The 22,968-nt window shown below is 39.8% G+C and overlaps 1 protein-coding gene across 1 annotated transcript in view; it reads right to left on the bottom strand.

Moving 5' to 3' along the window:
* The window catches only part of ARID2 (AT-rich interaction domain 2), a 203,733-nt gene that overhangs the window by 4,783 nt on the left and 175,982 nt on the right, over positions 1–22,968 (bottom strand). The window contains exons 17-20 of the mRNA XM_066369020.1: positions 20,574–20,712; positions 20,392–20,474; positions 17,236–17,359; positions 17,050–17,141 (exon numbers count right to left, since the gene is read on the bottom strand). Of these exons, the coding sequence (XP_066225117.1) occupies positions 17,050–17,141; positions 17,236–17,359; positions 20,392–20,474; positions 20,574–20,712 (438 nt within the window). The remainder of the gene's footprint in view (positions 1–17,049; positions 17,142–17,235; positions 17,360–20,391; positions 20,475–20,573; positions 20,713–22,968) is intronic.

Raw genomic sequence — 22,968 nt, 5'->3', positions numbered from 1 at the left:
ACGAAGCAGCTCTGGGGACCGGCGGTACAACACTGTACCTGTAGCCAACAACACTGTCTTGTAAGATTTGTCAGGACAGAGCTCATGATAAGTGAGCCTGGCTCATAAAATAAGAACTCAGATCCTGTCAGAAAACAGTTGGAAAGAAAAAAATGGTTGCTTTTAAAAGATGACTTGAAGATAAAAGTTATGTTCTACAAATGATAAAGTTTCTTTCTCTTCATTCAATGAAACAAGGCTACAGTTAGCTTACCTATTATTTGAATGCTATAATACTTCATATAAGAAACCGGTTTTTAAAAAATTTATAAACTTAGAAATTATAGAATTGATATGGCTGTGTATACAAAGAAGAGAGATTGTAAATGAGCATTGTCTAGCAAAGAAAAGATTGATGTTTAGGGTTGGGGAAAAGGTAGTAAATCAGCCAGAAATGGAAGACAGGTAGATATGTGATGAAGAAAATACAGTTGACCTTTGAACAACACAAGTTTGAAGTGCATGGCTCACCTATACAGTTCTCTTTCTCAATAAAAAGTGTGAATGTATTTTTTCTCTTATTATTTTAATAATTTTTTTCTCAAGCTTTATTATAGGAACAACATATAAAATATGTGTTGACTGTTTAAGTAAGGCTTACAGTCAACTGTAGTTAGATTTTGAGGTAATCAAAATTGAATTTTTTTTATTTATTGGTTTTAGCAAGGGTAGGAGAGACAGAGACAGCTAGAGACAGAAACATCGATCTGTCCCTGTATGTGCCCTGACCAGGGATCGAATCAGCAACCTCTGCACATTGGGACCATGCTCTAACTGACTGAGCTAGAGGGAATCAAAAGTTTATATGCTGGTCCTGGCTGGGTAACTAGGTTGGTTGGAATGTTGTCCTAATATGCTTAGGTTGCGAGTTTGATTCTTCGTCAAGAATCAATTGATCAGCCTGACCAGGTGGTGGCGCAGTGGATAGAGCATCGGACTGGGATGTGGAAGGACCCAGGTTCGAGACCCCGAGGTCGCCAGCTTGAGCGCAGGCTCATCTGGTTTGAGCAAAAGCTCACTAGCTTGTACCAAAGGTCGCTGGCTCAAGCAAGGGGTTACTCGGTCTGCTGAAGACCCGCAGTCAAGGCACATATGAGAAAGCAATCAATGAACAACTAAAGTGTCGCAATGAAAAACTGATGATTGATGCTTCTCATCTCTCTCTTTTCCTGTCTATCTGTCCCTATCTATCCCTCTCTCTGACTCTCTCTCTGTCTCTGTTAAAAAAAAAAAAGGATCAACCGATCAATGCATAAACGGGTGTAGTAACAAATCAATGCTTTTGATTCCTCTTTCCCCTCAGCTCTCATTAAATTCAGTAAATAATTTTTAAAAGTATTATTGAACAAAAAAAGTTTTTAAAAAGTCATGTGTCAATTTTCTATTGCGCAGGGGTCAGTGCTCCTAACTACAATGTTGTTCAAAGGTTAACTGTATTACTAAACCATGAATGGTAAAAGCTGGGTGGCTGGTATAGGAGTGGTCACTGAAAAATTATTCCAAGTTTGCCTTATGTATGAAAATGTTCATATTACATGTAGGAAAAAAAAAACCAAACAGCATGAGATTATACAAGAACCTCAGTGCCTTCATTAAAATAATAATGGGTGAAAGGAACTAAAAGTAAAAAAAGGAGAGAAATAAAGACATCTAAATTTTGAATAAAAAACACTGTTAAGGAAGCAATAAATGGAAAAGACAAAGAAATTCAAAGCCAAAATTTAACATGTGGGGACTACAGTCATTTTTACTATAACAAAGCAAAGCAAAGTAAAACAACAATTTAAAAAAAACTGAGACTGGTGATTAAGAAGTTAAGCATCTTATTTTTTTTTTTTTTTGTATTTTTCTGAAGTTGGAAATGGGGAGGCAGTCAGACAGACTCCAGCATGCACCTGACCGGGATCCACCCAGCATGCCCACCAGGGGGCGATGCTCTGCCCATCTGGGGCGTTGCTCTGTTGCAATCAGAGCCATTCTAGCGCCTGAGGTAGAGGCTATAGAGCCATCTTCAGCGCCCGGGCCAACTTCGCTCCAATGGAGCCTCGGCTGCAGGAGGGGAAGAGAGAGACAGAGAGGAAGGAGAGGGGGAGGGGTGGAGAAGCAGATGGGCGCTTCTCCTGTGTGCCCTGGCCGGGAATCGAACCCGGGACTCCTGCACGCCAGGCCAACGCTCTACCACTGAGCCAACAGGCCAGGGCTGGAGTTAAGCATTTTATCATATCTTTTTGACTATTTGGGTATTGGCTTTTATGTTGTTTCCATATATAGATACTCCATATACTCAACAGAATGACTAAAATAACAATACCAAATATTGGTCAGTATGTGAAGCAACTGAGATGCATACATTGCCAGGAGTGTAAACTGACAAAATCTCTTAGGAATTGTCTGGTATTAGTAATAAACTTCTAATATGCTCTGAATCACCAATCCTTAGTAAAAGCTCAATACAAATACATATACATATGGCCAAAATAAAACACACATACAACGTTCACAGCAGCAGTCATCACGCCAAAGAGATCAACACTTATTTAGCAGTCACTTTCCATTATACCTCGAGTCTTCTTGTTGTTCAGTTTTAAATTGTGGTAAAATACACACAACAATACAAAATGTACTATTTTAATCATTGTGTGTGTGTGTGTGTGTGTGTGTGTGTGTGTGTGTGTGTGTTTGACAGAGACAGAGAGAGGGACAGATAGGGACAGACAGACAGGAAGGGAGATGAGAAGCATCAATTCTTTGTTGCTGTACCTTAGTTGTTCACTGATTGCTTTCTCACATGTGCCTTGACCGTGGAGCTACAGCAGATCGAGTGACCCCTTGGCTCAAGCCAGCGATGTTGGGCTCAAGCTGGTGAACCTTGCTCAAACCAGATGGCCCACGCTCAAGCTGGCGACCTCAGGTTTCGAACCTGGGTCCTCCACGACCCAGTCTGATGCCCTATTCACTGCGCCACTGCCTGGCCAGGCACCATTTTTATTCTGACAGAGATAGAGTCAGAGAGAGGGACAGATAGGGAGGAACAGACAGACAGAAAGGGAGAGAGATGAGAAGCACTAATTCTTCGTTGTGGTACCTCAATTGTTCATCGGTTGCTTTCTCATATGTACCTTGACTTGGGGGCTCCAGCACAATGAGTGACTCCTTGCTCAAGCCAGCGACCTTTGGGCTCAAGCCAGTGACCTTGGGGTCATATCTATGATCCCATGCTCAAGGCAGCAACCCCACGCTCAAGCTGTCGACCACAGGTTTCGAACCTGGGTCCTCCACATCCCTGTCTGAAGCTCTACCCACTGCATCATCAGGCTTAACCATTTCTTAAAAATTTATTTATTGATTTTTTTGAGAGAGAGAGAAAGGAAGAGAAGTACAGAGACAGAAACATCAATCTGTTTTGTATGTGCCCTGACTGGGGATTGAACCCACAACATTGTGTATCAGGACAGCACTCTAACCAATCGAGCTGTCCGACCAGGGCTATATTAACCATTTTAAAGAGTACAGTTCAGTGGCATTAAGTATATTCACACTGAAGTGCAACCATCACCACTATTAATCTTCAGAGTTTTTCTTATCTTCCCATCCCATAACCATTAAACAGTATCTCTTTCTATTCACCTTCTCCCAGTAAACCCTTGGTAATCACTTCTATCTCTTGTATTTGATTCTTAGAGGAATAATACAGCATTTGTCCTTTTGTGTCTCACTTAGCATAACGTCTACAAGGTTTATCTATGTTGTAGCATATATCATAATTTCATTCATTTATTTAAAAAATACTTTATAATTGCTCGATCAGGCAGTGGCACAGTGGAAAGAGCATCAAACTGGGACGTGGAGGTCCTGGGTTCAAAACCCTGAGGTCACCGGCTTGAGCGTGGGCTCATCTGGCTTGAGCATGGGGTCATTAGCTTGAGTGTGGGATCATAAACATGACCTCATGGTCGCTGGTTTGAGCCAAAGGTTGCTGGCTTGAGCAAGCGGTCACTCCCTCTGCTGTAGCCCCCCTGGGTCAAGGCATATGTGAGAAAGCAATCAATGAACAACTAAGGAACCGCAACCAAGAACTGATGCTTCTCATCTCTCTCCCTTCCTGTCTGTACCTATCTGTCCCTCTCTCTGTCAAAAAACCAAAACACAACTTTATATTCAGAGTAATTTATTGTTAACTGGAAATCAGTTTTCTACATAGGAAACCACTGTAAAACTTGTTCCCTTAACCACTAATTTTTAAGAAAATGTTAAAGGGAAACGGATAACAGGCCCCAAATGAAGTCACTTGTGCTAAGCCCCAAGTCACCAGAGTGAGACCTGTTACCTAAGTAATAGTTTCAGCCTCTCCCAGGAACAAATCAGTCATTTTGGAATTACCTGTCAGCAACAGCAAGGTCATCCACCTGACAGACTGTCACACCTAAAGAAGGTGACTTTGCCACAATTTGCTCTTTTCTAGTGGAACTTCATCTCCCCACCCCACTTTGTCTATAAAAGCACCTCATTTTCCATAGCTCCTTGTAGCTCCCCCACATCTACCAGATGGGAGGTCTCCATTCAGGAATCATTGAATAAAGATCTTTAATTCCTCAGGTCAGTTTCTTAAAAATTATTAAAACCTTTTTGCAAACCTTAGAAAATATAATTATGTTCATAAATGAAATGGTCATGAGTTTCAACATTCACTCTTTTCATATCTTGAGGGTATTATTTCTTTGTGTGTGTGTGTGTGTGTGTGTGTGTGTTTTTCCGAAGCTGGAAACGGGGAGAGACAGTCAGACAGACTCCCACATGCGCCCGACCGGGATCCACCCGGCACGCCCACCAGGGGCGATGCTCTGCCCACCAGGGGGTGATGCTCTGCCCCTCCGGGGGGTCGCTCTGTTGCGACCAGAGCCACTCTAGCGCCTGGGGCAGAGGCCAAGGAGCCATCCCCAGCACCCAGGCCATCTTTGCTCCAATGGAGCCTCGCTGCGGGAGGGGAAGAGAGAGACAGAGAGGAAGGAGAGGGGGAGGGGTGGAGAAGCAGATAGGCGCCTCTCCTGTGTGCCCTGGCCGGGAATCGAACCCGGGACCTCTGCACGCCAGGCTGACGCTCTACCACTGAGCCAACCGGCCAGGGCCGAGGGTATTATTTCTTTAAAAAATTTTTTTTAAAGACTTTATTCATTTGAAAGAGAGAGAGAGAGAAAGAGAAAGAGAGAAGAAGGGGGAGGAGCAGGAAGCATCAACTGCTATATGTGCCTTGTCCAGGCAAGTTTTGAACGGGTGACTTCAGCATTCCAGGTCAAAACTTTAGCCCCGACAGGTCAGACCAGGGTATTTCTTCTTTTTAAAATTTATTTTTCAATTACAGTTAACATTCAATATTACTTGATATTAGCTTCAGGTGTACAGCATTTTGGTAAGACACCAGTATAATTTACAAAGTGGTTCACCTGTATAATTCAAGTACCTACCTGTCACCATATATACTTATTACAATATTATTGACTATATTCCCTAAGCTGCATTTACTTCACTGTGACTATTTTGAAAGCACCAATTTGTACTTCTTGATCCTTTCACCTTTTTCACCCAGCCCGCACACCCCCAGCCATCTGGCAACCATCAGTTCTCTGCACCTATGAGTCTGTTTGTTCTTTATATTCTGTAAGTGAAATCACATGGTATTTGTCTTTCCCTGTCTGACTTAATTCCCTTAGCATAATAGCCTCTTAGAGGTTATTTTTGAAATGAGTAGTCATAGGAAATGCTCCAGGTGTTTTGGCCCAATTTAATTAGTGTATTAAGAGATTCCAGGTCTTGGAACGCTGAGGTCGCTGGTTTGAAACCCTGGGCTTGCCTGGTCAAGGCACATATGGGAGTGGATGCTTCCTGCTCCTCCCCCCTTCTCTCTCTCTCTCTCTCTCTCTCCTCTCTAAAATGAATAAAAATCTTAAAAAAAAAAGTTTTCAGGTCTAACCCTAATTCATTTAAACTATATATTTTAAAGAATTTTATTTTTCAGTTACAGCTGCTTACAGTTATATTGACTTCAGGTGCAGAACCCAATCATTAGATATCTACAATAATTTACGAAGTGGTCACCCGGATAAAACTAGTACCCATCTGATAGTAAACATACTTATTAGAATATTGACTATATTCCCTATGCTGTCCTTTACATCCCCATAACTCTCCTATAACTACTGATTTGTACTTTTATCACTGTCCCCTCTGCTCCTTCCCCCTTGGCAACCATCAAAATGTTCTATCTGTAAGTCTGTTTATGTCAGGGGTCCCAAAACTTTCTACACAGGGGGCCAGTTCACTGTCCCTCAGACCGTTGGAGGGCCAGACTATAAAAAACTATGAACAAATCCCTATGCACACTGCACATATCTTATTTTAAAGTAAAAAAACAAAATGGGAACAAATACAATATTTAAAATAAAGAACAAGTAAATTTAAATCAACAAACTGACCAGTATTTCAATGGGAACTATGGGCCTGCTTTTGGCTAACGAGATGGTCAATGTCCGGTTCCATATTTGTCACTGCTAGCCGTAACAAGTGATATGACATGCTTCTGGAGCTGTGATGCTTGTGTCCCGTGTCACTGGAAGTAGTACTACTGTATGTGAGCGACGCTGCGCTTTGCTTCATTTACACGTACAGTACTCCTCTCACTGACAACCAATGAAAGAGGTGCCCCTTCTGGAAGTGCGGCGGGGCCGAATGAATGGCCTCAGGGGGCCGCAGTTTGGGGACCCTTGGTTTACGTTCTGCTTGTTCCTTTGTTTCTTAAATTCTATATACAAATGAACCTGAGCACTCCAAGTCAACACTTTATCCACTGCATCACCACAGGTCAGGTCAGCCTTTTTTTTGATAGGCCATTTTCTTTAATTCTAGCTTGCACCCGGCGGGCAAGTAAAAATACACACTGGGCTCCAAAACCCACTCACATTCAGTGCTCACAAAGCCACTGACTTATCCGAGTTTCCTAGAATCTAAGGTTTCTAGCTCACCAGCCTTATTCTCCTCAGTTTCCCATCTCCTTCCTTCTCTCTACACAAACTGGCATCTCACTCAGCACTCTGCCATCTTGGCTGCTTCTCCTGGCCACATGGCCTCTTTCCGCTGCTCTCTGCTCTGCTCCCTCTGCTCTCTCATGCTAATCATCCCAGGAACCAAGAGACCAGGCCAGCCTTTTGTTTTAGACAACTGTGTCTGTTTTTTTTTTGTATTTTTCTGAAGCTGGAAACGGGGACAGTCAGACAGACTCCCGCATGCGCCCAACCGGGATCCACCCGGCACGCCCACCAGGGGCGACGCTCTGCCCACCAGGGGGCGTCGCTCTGCTGGGACCAGAGCCACTCTAGCGTCTGGGGCAGAGGCCAAGGAGCCATCCCCAGCGCCCGGGCCATCTTTGCTCCAATGGAGCCTTGGCTGCGGAGGGGAAGAGAGAGACAGAGAGGAAGGAGGGGGTGGGGGTGGAGAAGCAAATGGGCGCTTCTCCTATGTGCCCTGGCCGGGAATCGAACCCGGGTCCCCCACACGCCAGGCCGACGCTCTACCGCTGAGCCAACCGGCCAGGGCTGTGTCTGGTTTTAAAGTCTAGTTTTGCTACCTAGCTCCGCCCCATTTCCATTTTCATGAAATAACTTTTTTCATCCCTTTACTTTCTGTCTTTCCATCTGAAGTGAGTCTCTTGTAGACAGCATATGTAAGAGTCATGTTTTCTTATTCATTTCAGTTACCTTATGTCTTTGGAACATATAATTCATTTGAATTTGAAGTAACTGTTGACTGATATGTATTTATTGCCATTTTATTATTTATATATTTTTTACATCTTTTTTTCCCCTTCTTCTTAAAGAAGACCCTTTAATATATCTTGTAAGACTGTATTTCTGTTGTGTCAGTTGTTATTTCTCCTCTCATTTCTAATTTTATTTATTTGAGTCCTCTCTCTTTTTTTCTTGGTGAGTGTGGTTAAAGGTTCATTGATCTTGTTTACGTTTTCAAAGAACCAGCTCCTGGTTTCACTGATCCTCTATATTGTTTCTTTAGCCTCTATGTTATTTATTTCTGCTCTGATCTTTATTATTTCCTTCCTTCTACTGGGCTTTACTTGCTGTTCTTTTTCTAGTTCTTTTATTTTTATTTATTTTTGTATTTTTCTGAAGCTGGAAATGGGGAGAGACAGACTCCCGCATGCGCCTGACCGGGATCCACCCGGCACTCCCACCTGGGGGGCGATGCTCTGCCCCTCTGGGGCGTCGCTCTGCCATGACCAGAGCCACTCTAGCACCTGAGGCAGAGGCCAAGGAGCCATCCCCAGCGCCCAGGCCATCTTTGTTGCAATGGAGCCTTGGCTGTGGGAGGGGAAGAGAGAGACAGAGAGGAAGGAGGGGGGGGGTGTGGAGAAGCAAATGGGCGCTTCTCCTGTGTGCCTTGGCTGGGAATCGAACCCGGGTCCCCCGCACGCCAGGCCGATGCTCTACCGCTGAGCCAACCGGCCAGGGCCACTAGTTCTTTTAGATATAGGGTCAAGTTGTTTATTTGAGCTTTTTCTAGCTTCTTAAGGTATGTGTGTAATGCTGTGAACTTCCCTCTCAGGACTGCTTTTGCTGTGTCCCATAAATTTGGGGTTGATGTATGCTTGTTATCGTTCGTTTCTAGGAATTTTTTTATTTCTTCTTTGATCTCATTGTTAACCCATTCGTTATTTAATAACATGTTATTTAGTTTCCAAGTGTTTGAGTATTTTCCAGTTTTTCTGTTGTGGTTGATGTCTAGTTTCATGCCATTGTAATCAGAGAAAGTGCTCAATATGATTTCAATCTTCTTAAATTTGTTGAGACCACCTGTGCCCTAACATGTGGTCTATCCTAGAGAATGTACCATAAGCACTTGAAAAGAATGTATATTCTGTTGTTTTAGGGTGAAAGGTTCTGAAGATATCTATTAAATCGAGTTGATCTAGTATGTCCTTTAAGTCTGCTGTTTCTTTGTTAATTTTTTTTCTTGAGGATCTATCTAGTGATGTTAGTGGGGTATTGAAATCCCCTATTATTATAGTATTGCTGTTGATCATGCCCTTTAAATCCATCAGTCTGCTTTATATATTTAGGTGCTCCTATATTAGGTGCATAGATATTTATAATGGTTATATCTTCCTGTTGGATGGCTCCCTTTATTGTTATATAGTGACCTTCTTTATCTCTTACTATAGTCTTTGTTTTAAAGTCCATTTTGTCTGATATAAGTATTGCTACCCCAGCTTTTTTTCATTTCTATTTGCGTGAAATATTTTTTCCATCCTTTTATCTTCAGTCTATGTGCATCTTTTGTTTTAAGGTGTGTCTCTTGTAGACAGCGTATGTATGGGTTCTGTTTTCTTATCCATGCAGCTACCCTATGTCTTTTGATTGGTTCATTTAATCCATTTACATTTAATGTTATTATTGATATGTAGTTGTTTATTGCCATTTTATTCTTTAAAGCTGTATTCCTCTTTTGCTATATTCTTTCTCTCCTTTGATCTGTTTACAGCAGGCCCCTTAGCATTTCTTGAAGCATGGGTTTGGTTGCAGTGAATTCTTTGAGTATTTTTTTGTATGGAAAGCCTTTTATTTCTCCTTCAATTTTAAACGATAGCCTTGCTGGATAAAGTAGTCTTGGTTGTAGGCTCTTGTTCTGCAATACTTTGAATAGTTCTTGCCATTCCCTTCTGGCCTCAAGTGTTTCTGTTGAGAAGTCTGATGTCATCCTTATGGGGGCTCCTTTGTAGGTGATAGTCTTTTTATCTCTAGCAGCTTTTAATATTTTCTCTTTATCATTTAGCTTTAGTATTTTAATTATGATGTGTCTTGGTGTAGATTTCTTTGGGTTTCTCTTTAATGGAGTTCTGTGTGCTTCTTAAACTTGTGAGACGTTTTCCTGCCTTAATTGAGGGAAGTTTTCAGCTATGATATGTTTGAGCAAAGTCTCTATCCCTTGTTCTTTCTCTTCTTCTTCAGGAACCCCTATGATGCGGATGTTATTTCTCTTCATGTTGTTTTGAGTCTCTTTTCTTTTTTCTGCTCTGCTTCCATGCCTTCATTTATCTTGTCCTCTAGCTCGCTGATTCAATTCTCAGCTTCATTCATCCTGCCTTTTTTTTTTTTTTTTTTTCAGAGACAGAGAGAGAGTCAGAGAGAGGGATAGACAGGGACAGACAGACAGGAACGGAGAGAGATGAGAAGCATCAATCATTAGTTTTTCATTGCGCATTGCAACACCTTAGTTGTTCATTGATTGCTTTCTCATATGTGTCTTGACCGCGGGCCTTCAGCAGACTGAGTAACCCCTTGCTCGAGCCAGTGACCTTGGTCTCAAGCTGGTGAGCTTTTGCTCAAACGAGATGAGCCCACGCTCAAGCTGGCGAGCTCGGGGTCTTGAACCTGGGTCCTCTGCATCCCAGTCTGACGCTCTATCCACTGCGCCACCTCCTGGTCTGGCTCATCCTGCTTTTAATTCCTTCCACTGTGTTCTTCATTTCTGATATTGTATTTGTCATTTCTGACTGATTCTTTTTTATTTCAGTGTCCTTTTTAATATTTGCTATCTCTTTATTTAGGTGTTTGTAATGACTATCTATTGTTGTTCTAATATCTTTGAGCATCCTAACAATCGTTATTTTAAACGCTGCATCTGGTAATTTCGTTATATCTGACTCATTCAGGTCCTTTTCTGTGGATTTCTCTTGATTCATTTGTGTTACATTTCTCTGCCTTCTTATTTTGCCTGTGTAAAAGAAGGTTTTGGCCAATGGTGTCCACTGGGTGTGGCCTCTGTGTTCCCTAGGTGTGGTCTGTCTGCAGGCCCGCTACCCCCTCTGCTGTTGCTGCCTAGGACATTCGGGTATGGGCGTTGCTGTGGTTTCTGCCTCTCTGTCACGGGGGTGGCTGTGATCATGTGCTCGGGTGTATAAGCCTCTGTGACCTTGGCCTTTGCCCCGCCCCCACAGGTGGCATTATGCTCAGCCCTGAGGGCAGGAGTGAGCACCTATGTTCAGCTGCTGGTTTCAGCCTGATTCTGGGCTTCACCCCGCCCCTGCAGGAGGAGCTTGCTCGCAGGATGGCTGCAAGCCTTGGCTCCACAGGCCAGGTGGGACTGCATTTCCACACTCTGTAGTGGGACTCCACCAGTTCTCGGCTTTTGGCTCCACTCTCATGGGAGGAGCCGGCGCCCAGGTCAGGCCACAAGCCTTGGTTCTGCCGGTGGGGCAAGGCTGTGCCCCTGTGCTGTTGCTCAAGGGTGGGTCTCTGCCCCTTCCAGGGCTCCTGCCCTTCCCCCAAAGGCTGGACTGCAGGCGGCTGGCAGCTGGGCTTGACCACTGTTGCATGTCCCCTCCTCCCCAGCCGGGCAAGACTGAGCTCACACCTGGGCCTCAGTGGTGGCTAGCCGGCTTCTACACTTGCCAACAGAACTGTGCTTCTGCATCCCACCGCTTGCCCTCGGGTGAGCCCGCAGCCATGTGGGTCGGGGTGCTTGCAGTTCAGACCCTAAGACTCACTACTGTAGTCCCGAAAGCTCCCTCCTTCTATATGACTTTTCTCTGAGTGCCACGGGAGAGCTTGTTTGGCTGGTGTCCTGCTTCCCTTTGCTGGTATTGCTGTTTCCAGGGGAAATATTCACTTCAGATTTGGGGAGTGACTCATCCCAGGGGTTAGGGTGGCTGTCTCTCATAATGTTTCTCCCTGTGCTTCCTAGATTACGCTCTCTTCCTGTTACTCTGGACCTCTCCTCTCTCCATGTCCCCCGGAGCTCCAGGTGAGTGGTTGTGAGAGAGGTTTTCTGCATGGTACCTTTAAGAAGAATCCTGGGTCTGAGAAATCAGTCTCTTTCTCACAAACAGTATCCTGTCTTGTTTCCAGCTAAATACTGTCCATATGCCTCTTCTAGGCTCTGGGGCTGCAGACTGGGGCTTTGTTCCTGGGGCTCAGGACCCTCCCCTCTCTGCTAAACTCACTTCCTGCCATGCAAGTCTCTCCTGGCTGCCGTTCGCTCCGGGGAGCTGGGCAGCCCTATCCGCGTTTCTGCTTTTCCTACCAGTCTGTTTGGCTTCTTCAGTGTTCCTTGGTTGAAGAGTCCTCTTAGTTTAGTTCAAAGTTGGTTTTTCCAGATGATGATTCTTAAAATTAGTTTGTAATCCACTTTGGTTCTGGGAGGTGGAAGTTGGTACGTCCGCCTACTCCATCGCCATCTTGTCTTCCACTCCTACCAGTTCTTAAGTGATTCTATATAGCCAGAGTTATAGGACTTCTGTTCTTGTGGATTTCAGGCAGTTTTCAATTGTAATTGTTCTGTAGTTTAGTTGTTATTTTGATGCTGTTGTAGGAAGATGCCACTATTGTGTCTGCCTACACAGCCATCTTGACCGGAGCAGCTCTCAAATGGTTTTTTAAGGCTGAACAATATTCCATTGTATATATACACAAACCACATTTCAGTTATCCATTCATCTGCTGATGGACACTAGGGTTGCTTCCACCTTCCACTTATTGGCTATGCTGCTATGAACAGTGGTGCATAAATATCTGTTCAACACCTACCTTACTTTCAGTTCTTTTGTGTATATACCCAGAAGTGGAATTGCATAGGTAATCCTATGTTTAATTTTTAGAAGACCACTATACCATTTTCATAGTGGCTGTACCTTTTGTAGTCCCACCAGCAGAACAGAATTCCAATTTTTCCACATCTATGCTAACACTTTTGTGTGTGCGCGTGTGTTTTAATAATGGCCATCCTAATGGGTATAAAGTGGTATCTCACTGTAGTTTTGATTTGCATTTCTCTAATGATAAGTGATGTTGAGCATCTCTTCTTGTGCTTATTGGCTATCTGTATATCTTCTTTAGAGAAATGTTTGTTCAAGTCCTTTGCTAATTTTTTATTTGGTTTGTTCACTGTTGAGTTTTAGTAGTTTTTTTTCCATATATTTTCTGGATATGTGATTTGCAATTATTTTCTTCCATTCTGTGAGCTGCCTTTTTATTCTGTTGATAGTGTCCTTTGATGAACAAGTTTCTAATTCTGATAAAATTCAATATTTTATTTTGTTGTCTGTGCCTTTTTGTGTCATATCCAAGAAATCACTGCCAAATCCAGTGTTATAAAGCTATATAGTTTTAAATCTTACTTTTAGGTCTTTTATCCATTTTGGTATGTGGTGTTTGGTAAGGGTTCAACTTCATTCTTTTGTATGTGAATATTCAGTTTTCCCAACTCTATTTGTTAAAAAGACTATCTTTTCCTTCTTGAATGAAGAATTGGCACTCTTATTGAAAATCATTTGACCATATATGTGAGATCAATGTCTGGGCTCTTTATTCTGTTGATTGATTGATATGTCTGTCTTTTCCCTAGTACCACACTATTCTTGTTACTGCAATTTTGAGTAAATTTTGAAATCAGAATGTGTGAGTCCTCCAACTCTTTTTAATTTTTCAGAGAAAGAGAAACAGACAAAGGGAGAAAGAGAGTTGAGAAGCATCAACTTGTAGTTGCGGCACCTTAGCTGTTCAATGATTGCTTCATGTAAATGTCTTGACTGGGGGGGGAGCTCCTGCTGAGTTAGTAATCTCTTGTTTGACCTTGGGCTCAAGCCAGCAACCATGACCCCACACTCAAGCTGGTCATCCTGTGCTCAAGCCGGTGACCTCAGGGTTTCGAACCTGGGATCTCAGCATCCCAGGTTGATGCTCTATCCACTGTGCAACCACTGGTCAGGCCTCCAACTTTCTCTTTCAAGACAGTTTTGGCTTTCAGAGTCCCTTGAGATTCCACATACATTTTAGAATAGATTTTTCTGTTTCTGAAAAAGGTGTCATTGAGATTATGACAGGGATTGTACTGAATCTGTAGATTTCTTTGGTAGTACTGACATTTTAACTATATTACAGTTTTTAGTGTATAAGTCTACTGTATCCTTGGTTAATATGATTCTTAAATATTTTATTTTTTGATTATTGTAAATGGGATTGTTTTCTTAATTTCTTTTTCAGATTCATTATTAGCATCTAGAAAATTACCATTTAATTTTTAAGTTAAGACCCATGTATTATACTGATAAAAGGTAAATATATCAGTCCTGGTTGGGTAGCTACATTGGTTAGAGCATCGTCCCAGTACACCAAGGTTGTAGGTTGGATCCCTGGTCAGGGCACATATAAGAATCAACCTATAAATAATACATACATAACTGGAACTACAAATCAATGTTTCTCTCTCTCTCTCCTCCTCTTCCTCTCTAAAATCAATCAATAACTGTAAAAAGATAAGTACATCAAAAGGAGAAGAAATATATTGTGATTTTCCAGAGCTATTGCTTAATCAGAATGGAGATAAACTGCATTTAAACATCTTATACTACTCAAACAATCATTCTGAATTTCAAATTTTAAAAATGCTGACATTTCATATTGTTCAGTATGCTGTACTGTAAGAATAAAAGTAAATTTTCATGTATCTTCCTATGGAGCAGCAGTTTTTTTACTGCAAACAGAATTTGATTTAGTCAAAAGAGAAAAAAAAAATCATGCTCTATAACTTATTTCACTAGAGAGAAGTATCAACGGAGAATTATCTTTTGCAGCAATCTGATTTCCTACATTCATTTCTCCACATATGTGGATTTTGTCAGATCCTCTGTCAGTATTTTTACTCAAGCAAAACTACGCATACTGGAGATGTTCAACAGAGATTCTATATGGGGATTTCAACCTGGAATGTGAGGGTGAGTGGGAAGAAATAATGGATTGTTTTAATTGTTTTACTTCTGCTATATTAAGATCATAGGAACTGAAGGTGCCAGAAGATATTTGGGAGGTATAGAATTAAATAAAATAACAAAACTAACAACACAGAGATAGTAAGATGAAAACTTTGGCCCAATAATTATATTCCACCCAGCCAAAGTGGCTTTGCTGTCAGCCTAAGAGTTTGCAATTTGACTGTGAGGAAAAACGCCTTTAAGAAAAAGTTACTAAGTTACTTTTAGAATTCTAACTGCCTATACAAATTCCAAACAGAACTCTATGAAAAAAATGAATTTATAAGACTTCTTTCCTTTTATATCTTGTCTATCAACCAAATACTAATGAATCACAATTACATTCCCAACATTATGCTGGGCACCGAGGACACAAAACCAAAAATAAACATTCAGTCCCTGCTTTCAAAGATCTCATTACCTAAGGTGGTAACATGCAATGTGTGCAGTGGTAGAGTACCAATTGCACCCTAGGTCAGGGGGAGTGTTAATGAAGATGTCAGGAAAGGAAGAGGTCACCCCTGAGTTGAACCCTAAAGAGGAACAGGAAGTAGAGATTATAAGGTATTGGACATTTTGCTAGGTAGTCAGGCTACAAAGATTAATCTGAGAAACTCAAAACATAGGTCAGTAGGGGGGAAAATATAAAACTATAAAATACTAACATTAAATGTTATAAGACAGACATGTTATAAAAACAGAGAAGAACAAACTTGGTGGGGAAGGGGAATGGACAGGAAAGGCGGCCCACAGAAGCTCATGTCTGAGCCAATGACGAAGAGTCTGCAGACATTCCACAGGCAGGAAAACCGGGAGAACAGAATGAGCACGGACACAGATGTACACAAGTGCGACAGGAAAGTCTAGCCTGATCAAGAGTCTGCATGTGGTTTAGTTCAGTTGAAACTGAAAATGTAGGCTATGAAAGAAAAAAAAAGGGAGGGGAGGGTAACACAGGGAGAAGGTAGGAAGAAACTGTGCTATAAATAAAGCGGAAAGATGCCAGTGTTCTCATGGTTACCAAACTCTTATTTTTTTTTTCCTGAAAAACTTTTTTTTTTTTTAAAAATTTGAGTGTTAAGAATTTTTCTTAATCATTTGTAAGAATACTTGGTAGACTAAATATAGTAACTTTTGTCATTGCAAATACTTTTCTAAACTTTAGTTCTAAGAGTTTTAGCAATCTTTAATTTATAGAAGTTTTCAAATCTGAAATAGTAAAATTCATTGCTTTTTTTTTTTTTTTTTAGTAATTGATACCACTGTTTATTTGTTTGGAAAATCCAGCTGGAAGGTTATTGCAAGAAATATCGTAAAACATGGGGGAGGGGTATACAGCACAATCAAATGTCAAAATAATCTAGAGATGTTTTCTCTCAACATATGTACTCTGATTTATCAATGTCACTGCATTAAATTTAATTAATAAATTAAATAAAAAAAAAAAGAAATATCGTAAAACATAAAATGGTGGGAAGGGAAGAGAACTAAGGTATATTCAAGCAATATTTAGGGAATGGGATTAATAATAATATGTGAGAGTAGAGAAAGTCACTATCTTCACTCTCTGGAAGACAAAATGCCTCAGAGGGCAACTTTTCAACAAAGCAGTTTGAGATACAGGAGAAATATGAGAAAAGCAATTTAAGATTCAAGGGAGATAAGGTCCAAAAGGCACTAATGGAACACTCCACATTTGCTCTCTGAAGGATTAGTTTTTGCTTTTAGTTTCTACAGATATACAAAATCTTGAGTTTTCTCTTAAATCCATTAGAAAGTAACTTTTCAAACTTCAGCATATTATATTAAATGTTAACTTTGATACCTTTATTAAAATACTAATTAGCAAACTGAATTCAATTCTAATTCCACACAATTCAAATATTCAATTCATTCCCTCCCTACCCTCAGAAATTCCTAAGTTTTCTCCTTATCAGACCTACTTTTTCACTCTAAATTCTAAGGCCAGCAAGAAAATTAACAAGTGAAAGGAACACCTTTTGGTTGCTTCAACTTCTATTTTGTGGCTTTTAAGAGATCATGATGGCATGACCTTGGCATAACCTTTTTGATATACTATATTCACAAAATTCCTGAGAAAAACAGTGAATAAAATATAGATATCTAATCTTATTACCTTATATGTAAAAGTAAAATACTCTAAAATTCATGCTGGCTATGGAAAACAGATTACTCACCTGCGACCACATTCTGAATATTTACCAATGTTTTTTAATATTAAGGCAGCTGTTAGTCGGATGTGTTTAGTTATTGGTCCCTCTTTTTCATCCTTAAAAAAGAAAGGAAAAGAAAAGAAAAAGAATAAAGATCTAAATCATATAGTGCTCACACCTTTATAGGTAAGGCTTTCAAGGCTTGCTTACTGTAAAATCTCGAAAGACAAGGTTTCTTGATCCTCTCCTGAGAGCCATAAGGGCAGCACTGGGATGATTCACAATGGCCTTTTGTGCTCTAGGAGTTGAACTTGTGCCCCCTACAGCTGGCTGCCTAAATTGATGAGAGAGAGAAAGAGACTGTTAACGTGATGCTGCAGACAGACTGATAATGTGCTCAAGCCAGCAACCACGGGGTTTTGAACCTGGGACCTCAGCGTTCCAGGTTGATGCTCTATCCACTGCACTACCACAGGTCAGGCAGGTATAGTCCATCTTTAAAGTTACTATGCTAGAAACATGCAATCAAAATAAATACAACATAAGTCAGATGAAAAAGGACAAAAACCATGATTGTACTCATATGTGGGATATAAAACAGGAAGCACAAATGAACAACAAAACAAACCCACCGACACAGAAAATGACAGTATGGTGGTTACCAGAGGGGAAGGAAGATGAGGAGAGGATGAAGACAGTGAAGGGGGTTAAATATACAGTGAAGGAAGCAAAGTAGACTTTAGGTAATAAGCACAGAATGCAATGTACAGATGATGTATTAGAAAACTGTACACTTAAAAATGTATATAAGTTTATTAATAATGTTACCCCAATATATTTAATATAAAATTAAAACATGGAACTAAAGTTGTAGGGTTCACATCTTTGAATGTAATATGAAGATGTTAACAAAGAAAACTGTCTACAATTTCACCTGCAAATTATTTTGGCTAAATAGTACCTAAGATTAGGTCATCCAGGAAAAGATAACCTAATATGATAATATAAAATTATGCTAAATACTACACTTCAAACTATTTGTTACATAATCTTATTTTTCATCATTATTTAAAAACTTTATTCAATCCTTTCAGAAGAGTTCTACTGTCCTTTATAAAACATAGAATGGAAGAAGGGATTTTACCTAAAATTAGATTCAAACTACTCTAGATTTCCTTGCTAAGCAGAAAAATTGCATCAGTATCTGCTGTATTCTAGTGAGGCAATGGTGGAAAGAGCACCGACCTGCCTGTGAGAAAACCCTGTCTATTCTTTTTTTATTTTTATTTTTATTTCTTTTACAGAGACAGAGAGTCAGAGAGAGGGATAGATAGGGACAGACAGGCAGGAACGGAGAGAGATGAGAAGCATCAATCATCAGTTTTTTGTTGCGACACCTTAGTTGTTCATTGATTGCTTTCTCATATGTGCCTTGACCGTGGGCCTTCAGCAAACCGAGTAACCCCTTGCTCAAGCCAGCGACCTTGGGTCCAAGCTGGTGAGCTTTTGCTCAAACCAGATGAGCCCGCGCTTAAGCTGGCGACCTCGGGGTCTCGGACCTGGGTCTTCCACATCCCAGTCTGATGCTCTATCCACTGCGCTACCACCTGGTCAGGCAAAACACGGTCTATTCTGACACTATACCCAGATGTGTGACGTGGAGTGTTTCAGTTGGCCCCTTTGTGCTTCAGGTTTCACATCGGTGGGGATATTACATCAGTAAGCTAATTCTGAATATTAAATAAGTTAATGTAAAAGACATCTTTAAATTGTAAACCAATTTTATCTATATCTACACATAGGTATCTACAGAAAAAGATATTTACATATAAACTATTACATTTTATGTGTGATAAGATTTTTCATTGATTGTAACTGATATACTAAATATCTCTTTTTCTAAACTTCAGCAAAACTAAACATACTCCAACATATTCTTATAAGCTACATAATATAGACAGACTAAATACAGTGAAAATTGTAGAAATACGTAGATATCTGGCAGAAAAATGACTTTTTTTTGCATGTGGGATGAATTCGAAATCATGAGTATAGCTTATGAGACCTTCCACTATTTACCCCTTGTCTTTCGGTCTCCGTTTGGATGTACTCTCTGTCAGAAAGCCTTCCCCGATCTCCGGGACTGGTTTAGGTGAGCTCTCACAGCATCTTGTGCATGTCTTCATTCTAGTACTTTTACATTTTACGGTAAGAATTATTTATGCCTCTCCCTGGATCTCCAGACACTTAAGAACCGGCAAAATGTATCTTGGTCATGTACACCTGTGTCTAGCACACAGCAGATGCTTATTAATAAAAATTGAATAAATAGAGTAAGTATGTAAGCAGCTTCTGCATTCACATATTTCTAGTTCTCCTTCAAGAAGGTCAGTTCTGTTAAGTTAGAGACTATGCCTTGTTCTTAGAATTACCTAGGTCTGGCACAATACCCAGTGCACTGCAGTAGCTTAATAAATGGTGACATATTAATTTTCACATTTGAAGAGTTAAAAATATTATTCAAGTTACAGAATCTATAACTAAGGGCTTCAGTTAGAAACAAAATAGGAGATACTATGTAAATCTAATAAGGACCTCAGGAATCTACAACCAACTCAGAACTTGACTACATTCATTACAAGTATGTATTCATGAAATCACAGGCACATGAAAACCATACAGTAAATGTGACACATGTACTCTTATATAGGACCTTTAAATGCCACCTTGGCCTCCCCTCAAAGGGGGGCTGTAACAAGAAATCTCTTTGCCATTATCAAATACATGTTTAATTACTCTCTCAAAGGACAAAGAACCATATATATAGTTTCAGTTTACAAAATACTGTATTTCTCCATGTATAAGAGACATTTTAATTTTGGGACCAAAATTTGAAAAAAAAAATGTATTACATAAAGTTATTGAATTCAAGTTTTATTCATCATAAAATTCATACAACTCCTCATCACTGTAAAAACTCCCATCCATTAGCTTGTCCTCATCTGTGTCTGATGACGAATCACTGTATTCAACAATGAGCACAAAAACAAGTGCGAAAAAGCAGAAAATGTAAGTAAAAAAAACTACAACCACTGTATAAGATGCACCCAGTTTGTATACCCTAAATTTTTCAAAAAAGGGTGTGTCTCATACATGGAGAAATACGGTATTTCTCATATACAATATGAAAAGTGATGCCTAGAGAATTTAAGCAATTTGAACAGGGTCACATAGCTGGTTAATGGTAGACCTGGACCAGAACCCAGGTTTCTAGTCTCCTACACTAAGCTAATGTTACTATGTTTTGCCTAGTTTCTTTATTTTCCTTTTTGTATGTAAAACAGGAAGTAAACTCATGTTCCTTACTTGGTAGGTTTTTGACTTCCTGCTTGTCCTGGTTCATCTTGTTTTAATCCTGCAAGCAGGGCATCCTTTGAACAGTGCTTATCCTTTTTGAGAAAGAGGAAAGAGGAAAGAAAAGAAAAGAATATGCATCAAGACCTTTAATGCAAAAGAATCACTGACCAAAGAGTAGTAAGAAACTGTACCTGCAAGTGGGTAATAAAAGAAAACCTCTGTCGCTGAAAAGGCTCACAACCTTCCCACAGACACTGCCCTGGATACACATCTTTTCCTCCATGCTCGGTTGCTGCATGGTAGAAAACCTGTGAGGGTGTCTGAAACCACCTACAAAAAATAAAAGTAGTAGAAGTTGTCTGACACTGGATATAGTCTTCAAAACAGAAAACTTCCTCTTCTAATACAAAAGCTCCAGATCACTATACAGAAATATTAAGCAAACTAGTACATGCAAATCTCAAGTTCATTTCATTTCAAAAAATATTTTGAAACAAATTTCTCTGTACGTATGTACGTCCATGTTAAATAATTTAACTGTACTGAATACTTTGGGTAATTTGTTTTCAGTTTAATGTGTTTCATTCTCAATTCCCTATCTTCAATGAAGATCAGCTAAAACTCTTCAAAGTAAATAAAATATAATTTTAAAACAAAATAGAACATTATTTTATAAACAAATATCATATTCTATTGTACTTTTAGAAGCTGCTTAAGCATTTACTAGATTGCATATTACATATAATAAACTCTAGCATACTCAAATAACAATCTAAAACTAAACATTTTGGTAAGCCTGGCTTTTTAGTTGAATACACATTTTGCATGTTTGTCCATGTTAAAAAAATCATGTCTCTCATTTCTCCAACATCATATCCTACTTAATCATTATGCTTAACAATACAAATGCCTGAGTGGTAAGTGGCCAGGTTCACAAACTTGAAGAACACCAGATACTATTCTTTCTCTCTGTTTTTTTTCTTTCCTAAAGATTTTATTTATTGATTTTAGAGAGAGAGAAAGAGAGGGAGGAACAGGTCAAGTGCCTTAACCAGGCAAACCTGAGGTTTCAAAGTAGTGACCTCAGCGTTCCTGGTTGACATTTTATCCACTGTGCCACCACAGGTCAGGCCTATTTTCTCTTATTAACTAGAATACATAGCAATGAGAGAGAATACAGGAATCAGGACAGCAAAGAATATATTGAAAACTTTCAATTACGAATTAGTAAATGATATATTTACACAATATCTTTCAAGTTTATGGCAGAGCACCTTGAGCACCTTTAGGATTTGATTCTTTTATGAATGTCATAAACATGTCTATATTTGAACCAATTTTTTTATTAAAATGCACTCAGACTAACTGAGCTATCCTCAGCACCCAGAGCCATGCTCAAACCGACTGAACTGCCTGACCTGTGGTGGTGCGGTAGATGAAGCATTGACCTGGAATGCTGAGGTCGCCAGTTCAAAACCCTGGGTTTGCCTGGTCAAGGCACATATGGGAGTTGATGTTTCCTGCTCCTCCCCCTTCTCCCTCTCTCTCCCCCTCTCCTCACTAAAATACATAAAACATTTTAATTAAAAAAAATAACAAACCGACTGAGCCATTGGCTGCGGGAGGGAAAGAGGAAGAAAAGGGAAGGTGGTGGGGGAAGCAGATGGTTGCCTTTCCTGTATGCCTTGACCAAGAATGAACCCGGGACATCCATATGCTAGGCCAATGTTCTATCCACTGAGCCAGCTGGCCAGGGCCTGAACCAATTTTTGATGTGCAATACACACACACACACACACACATATATAAACACAATATTTTAAATTAATATAATTTTAGGAAGTGATTACTATATTAAAATAAATTTTAATCAAGAGTAAATATTGAATTATAAAAGACAATGTCAAAAATCATTATAGATTACTTATTTCATACCATTCATATTCATCTATATAAAAACCAACCAAAGTTTATTGTGAAACTATCATGGATTAGAAAAATTAATATTGTTAAAATTTTCATAGTACCCAAAGCAACCTACAAATTTGATAATGTCGAATTCCAATGGCATTTTTCACTGAAATAGAAAAATAATTCCTAAACTTTGTATGGAACCACAAAGACCCCCAAAAGCCAAAGCAGTCTTGATAAAGAACAAAAATGGAGGCTCCCTGACTTCAAACTATATAACAGAGCTATTACTATATTATGGTATAGTATATAATATACTATATATATAATATAGTATAATACTGGCATAAAAACAGACAAGTAGATCACTGGAATGAAACAAACAGCCCAGAAATAAACCTAGGTATGGTCAATTAATTATGACAAATGAGCCAAATATATACAGTTGGAAAAGGATAGTCTCTTTAATAAACAGTGCTGGAAAAACTGGATAGCCACATACAAAATAATAAAACAGTACCACAGTCTTAGAGCATACACAAAGATGAACTCAAAGCAGATTTAAAGATTTGAATTTAAGACCTGAAACCAAAAAAATATCCTAGAAGAAACCATAGATGGAAAGCTCCCTGACTTGTCTTGAGAATTTTTTGAATCTGACATCAAAAGTAAAGG

The sequence above is a fragment of the Saccopteryx leptura genome, chromosome 2, assembly GCF_036850995.1.
Source record: "Saccopteryx leptura isolate mSacLep1 chromosome 2, mSacLep1_pri_phased_curated, whole genome shotgun sequence".
Taxonomy (NCBI): Eukaryota; Metazoa; Chordata; class Mammalia; order Chiroptera; family Emballonuridae; genus Saccopteryx; species Saccopteryx leptura.
This window is presented reverse-complemented; position numbering and strand designations above follow the sequence as displayed.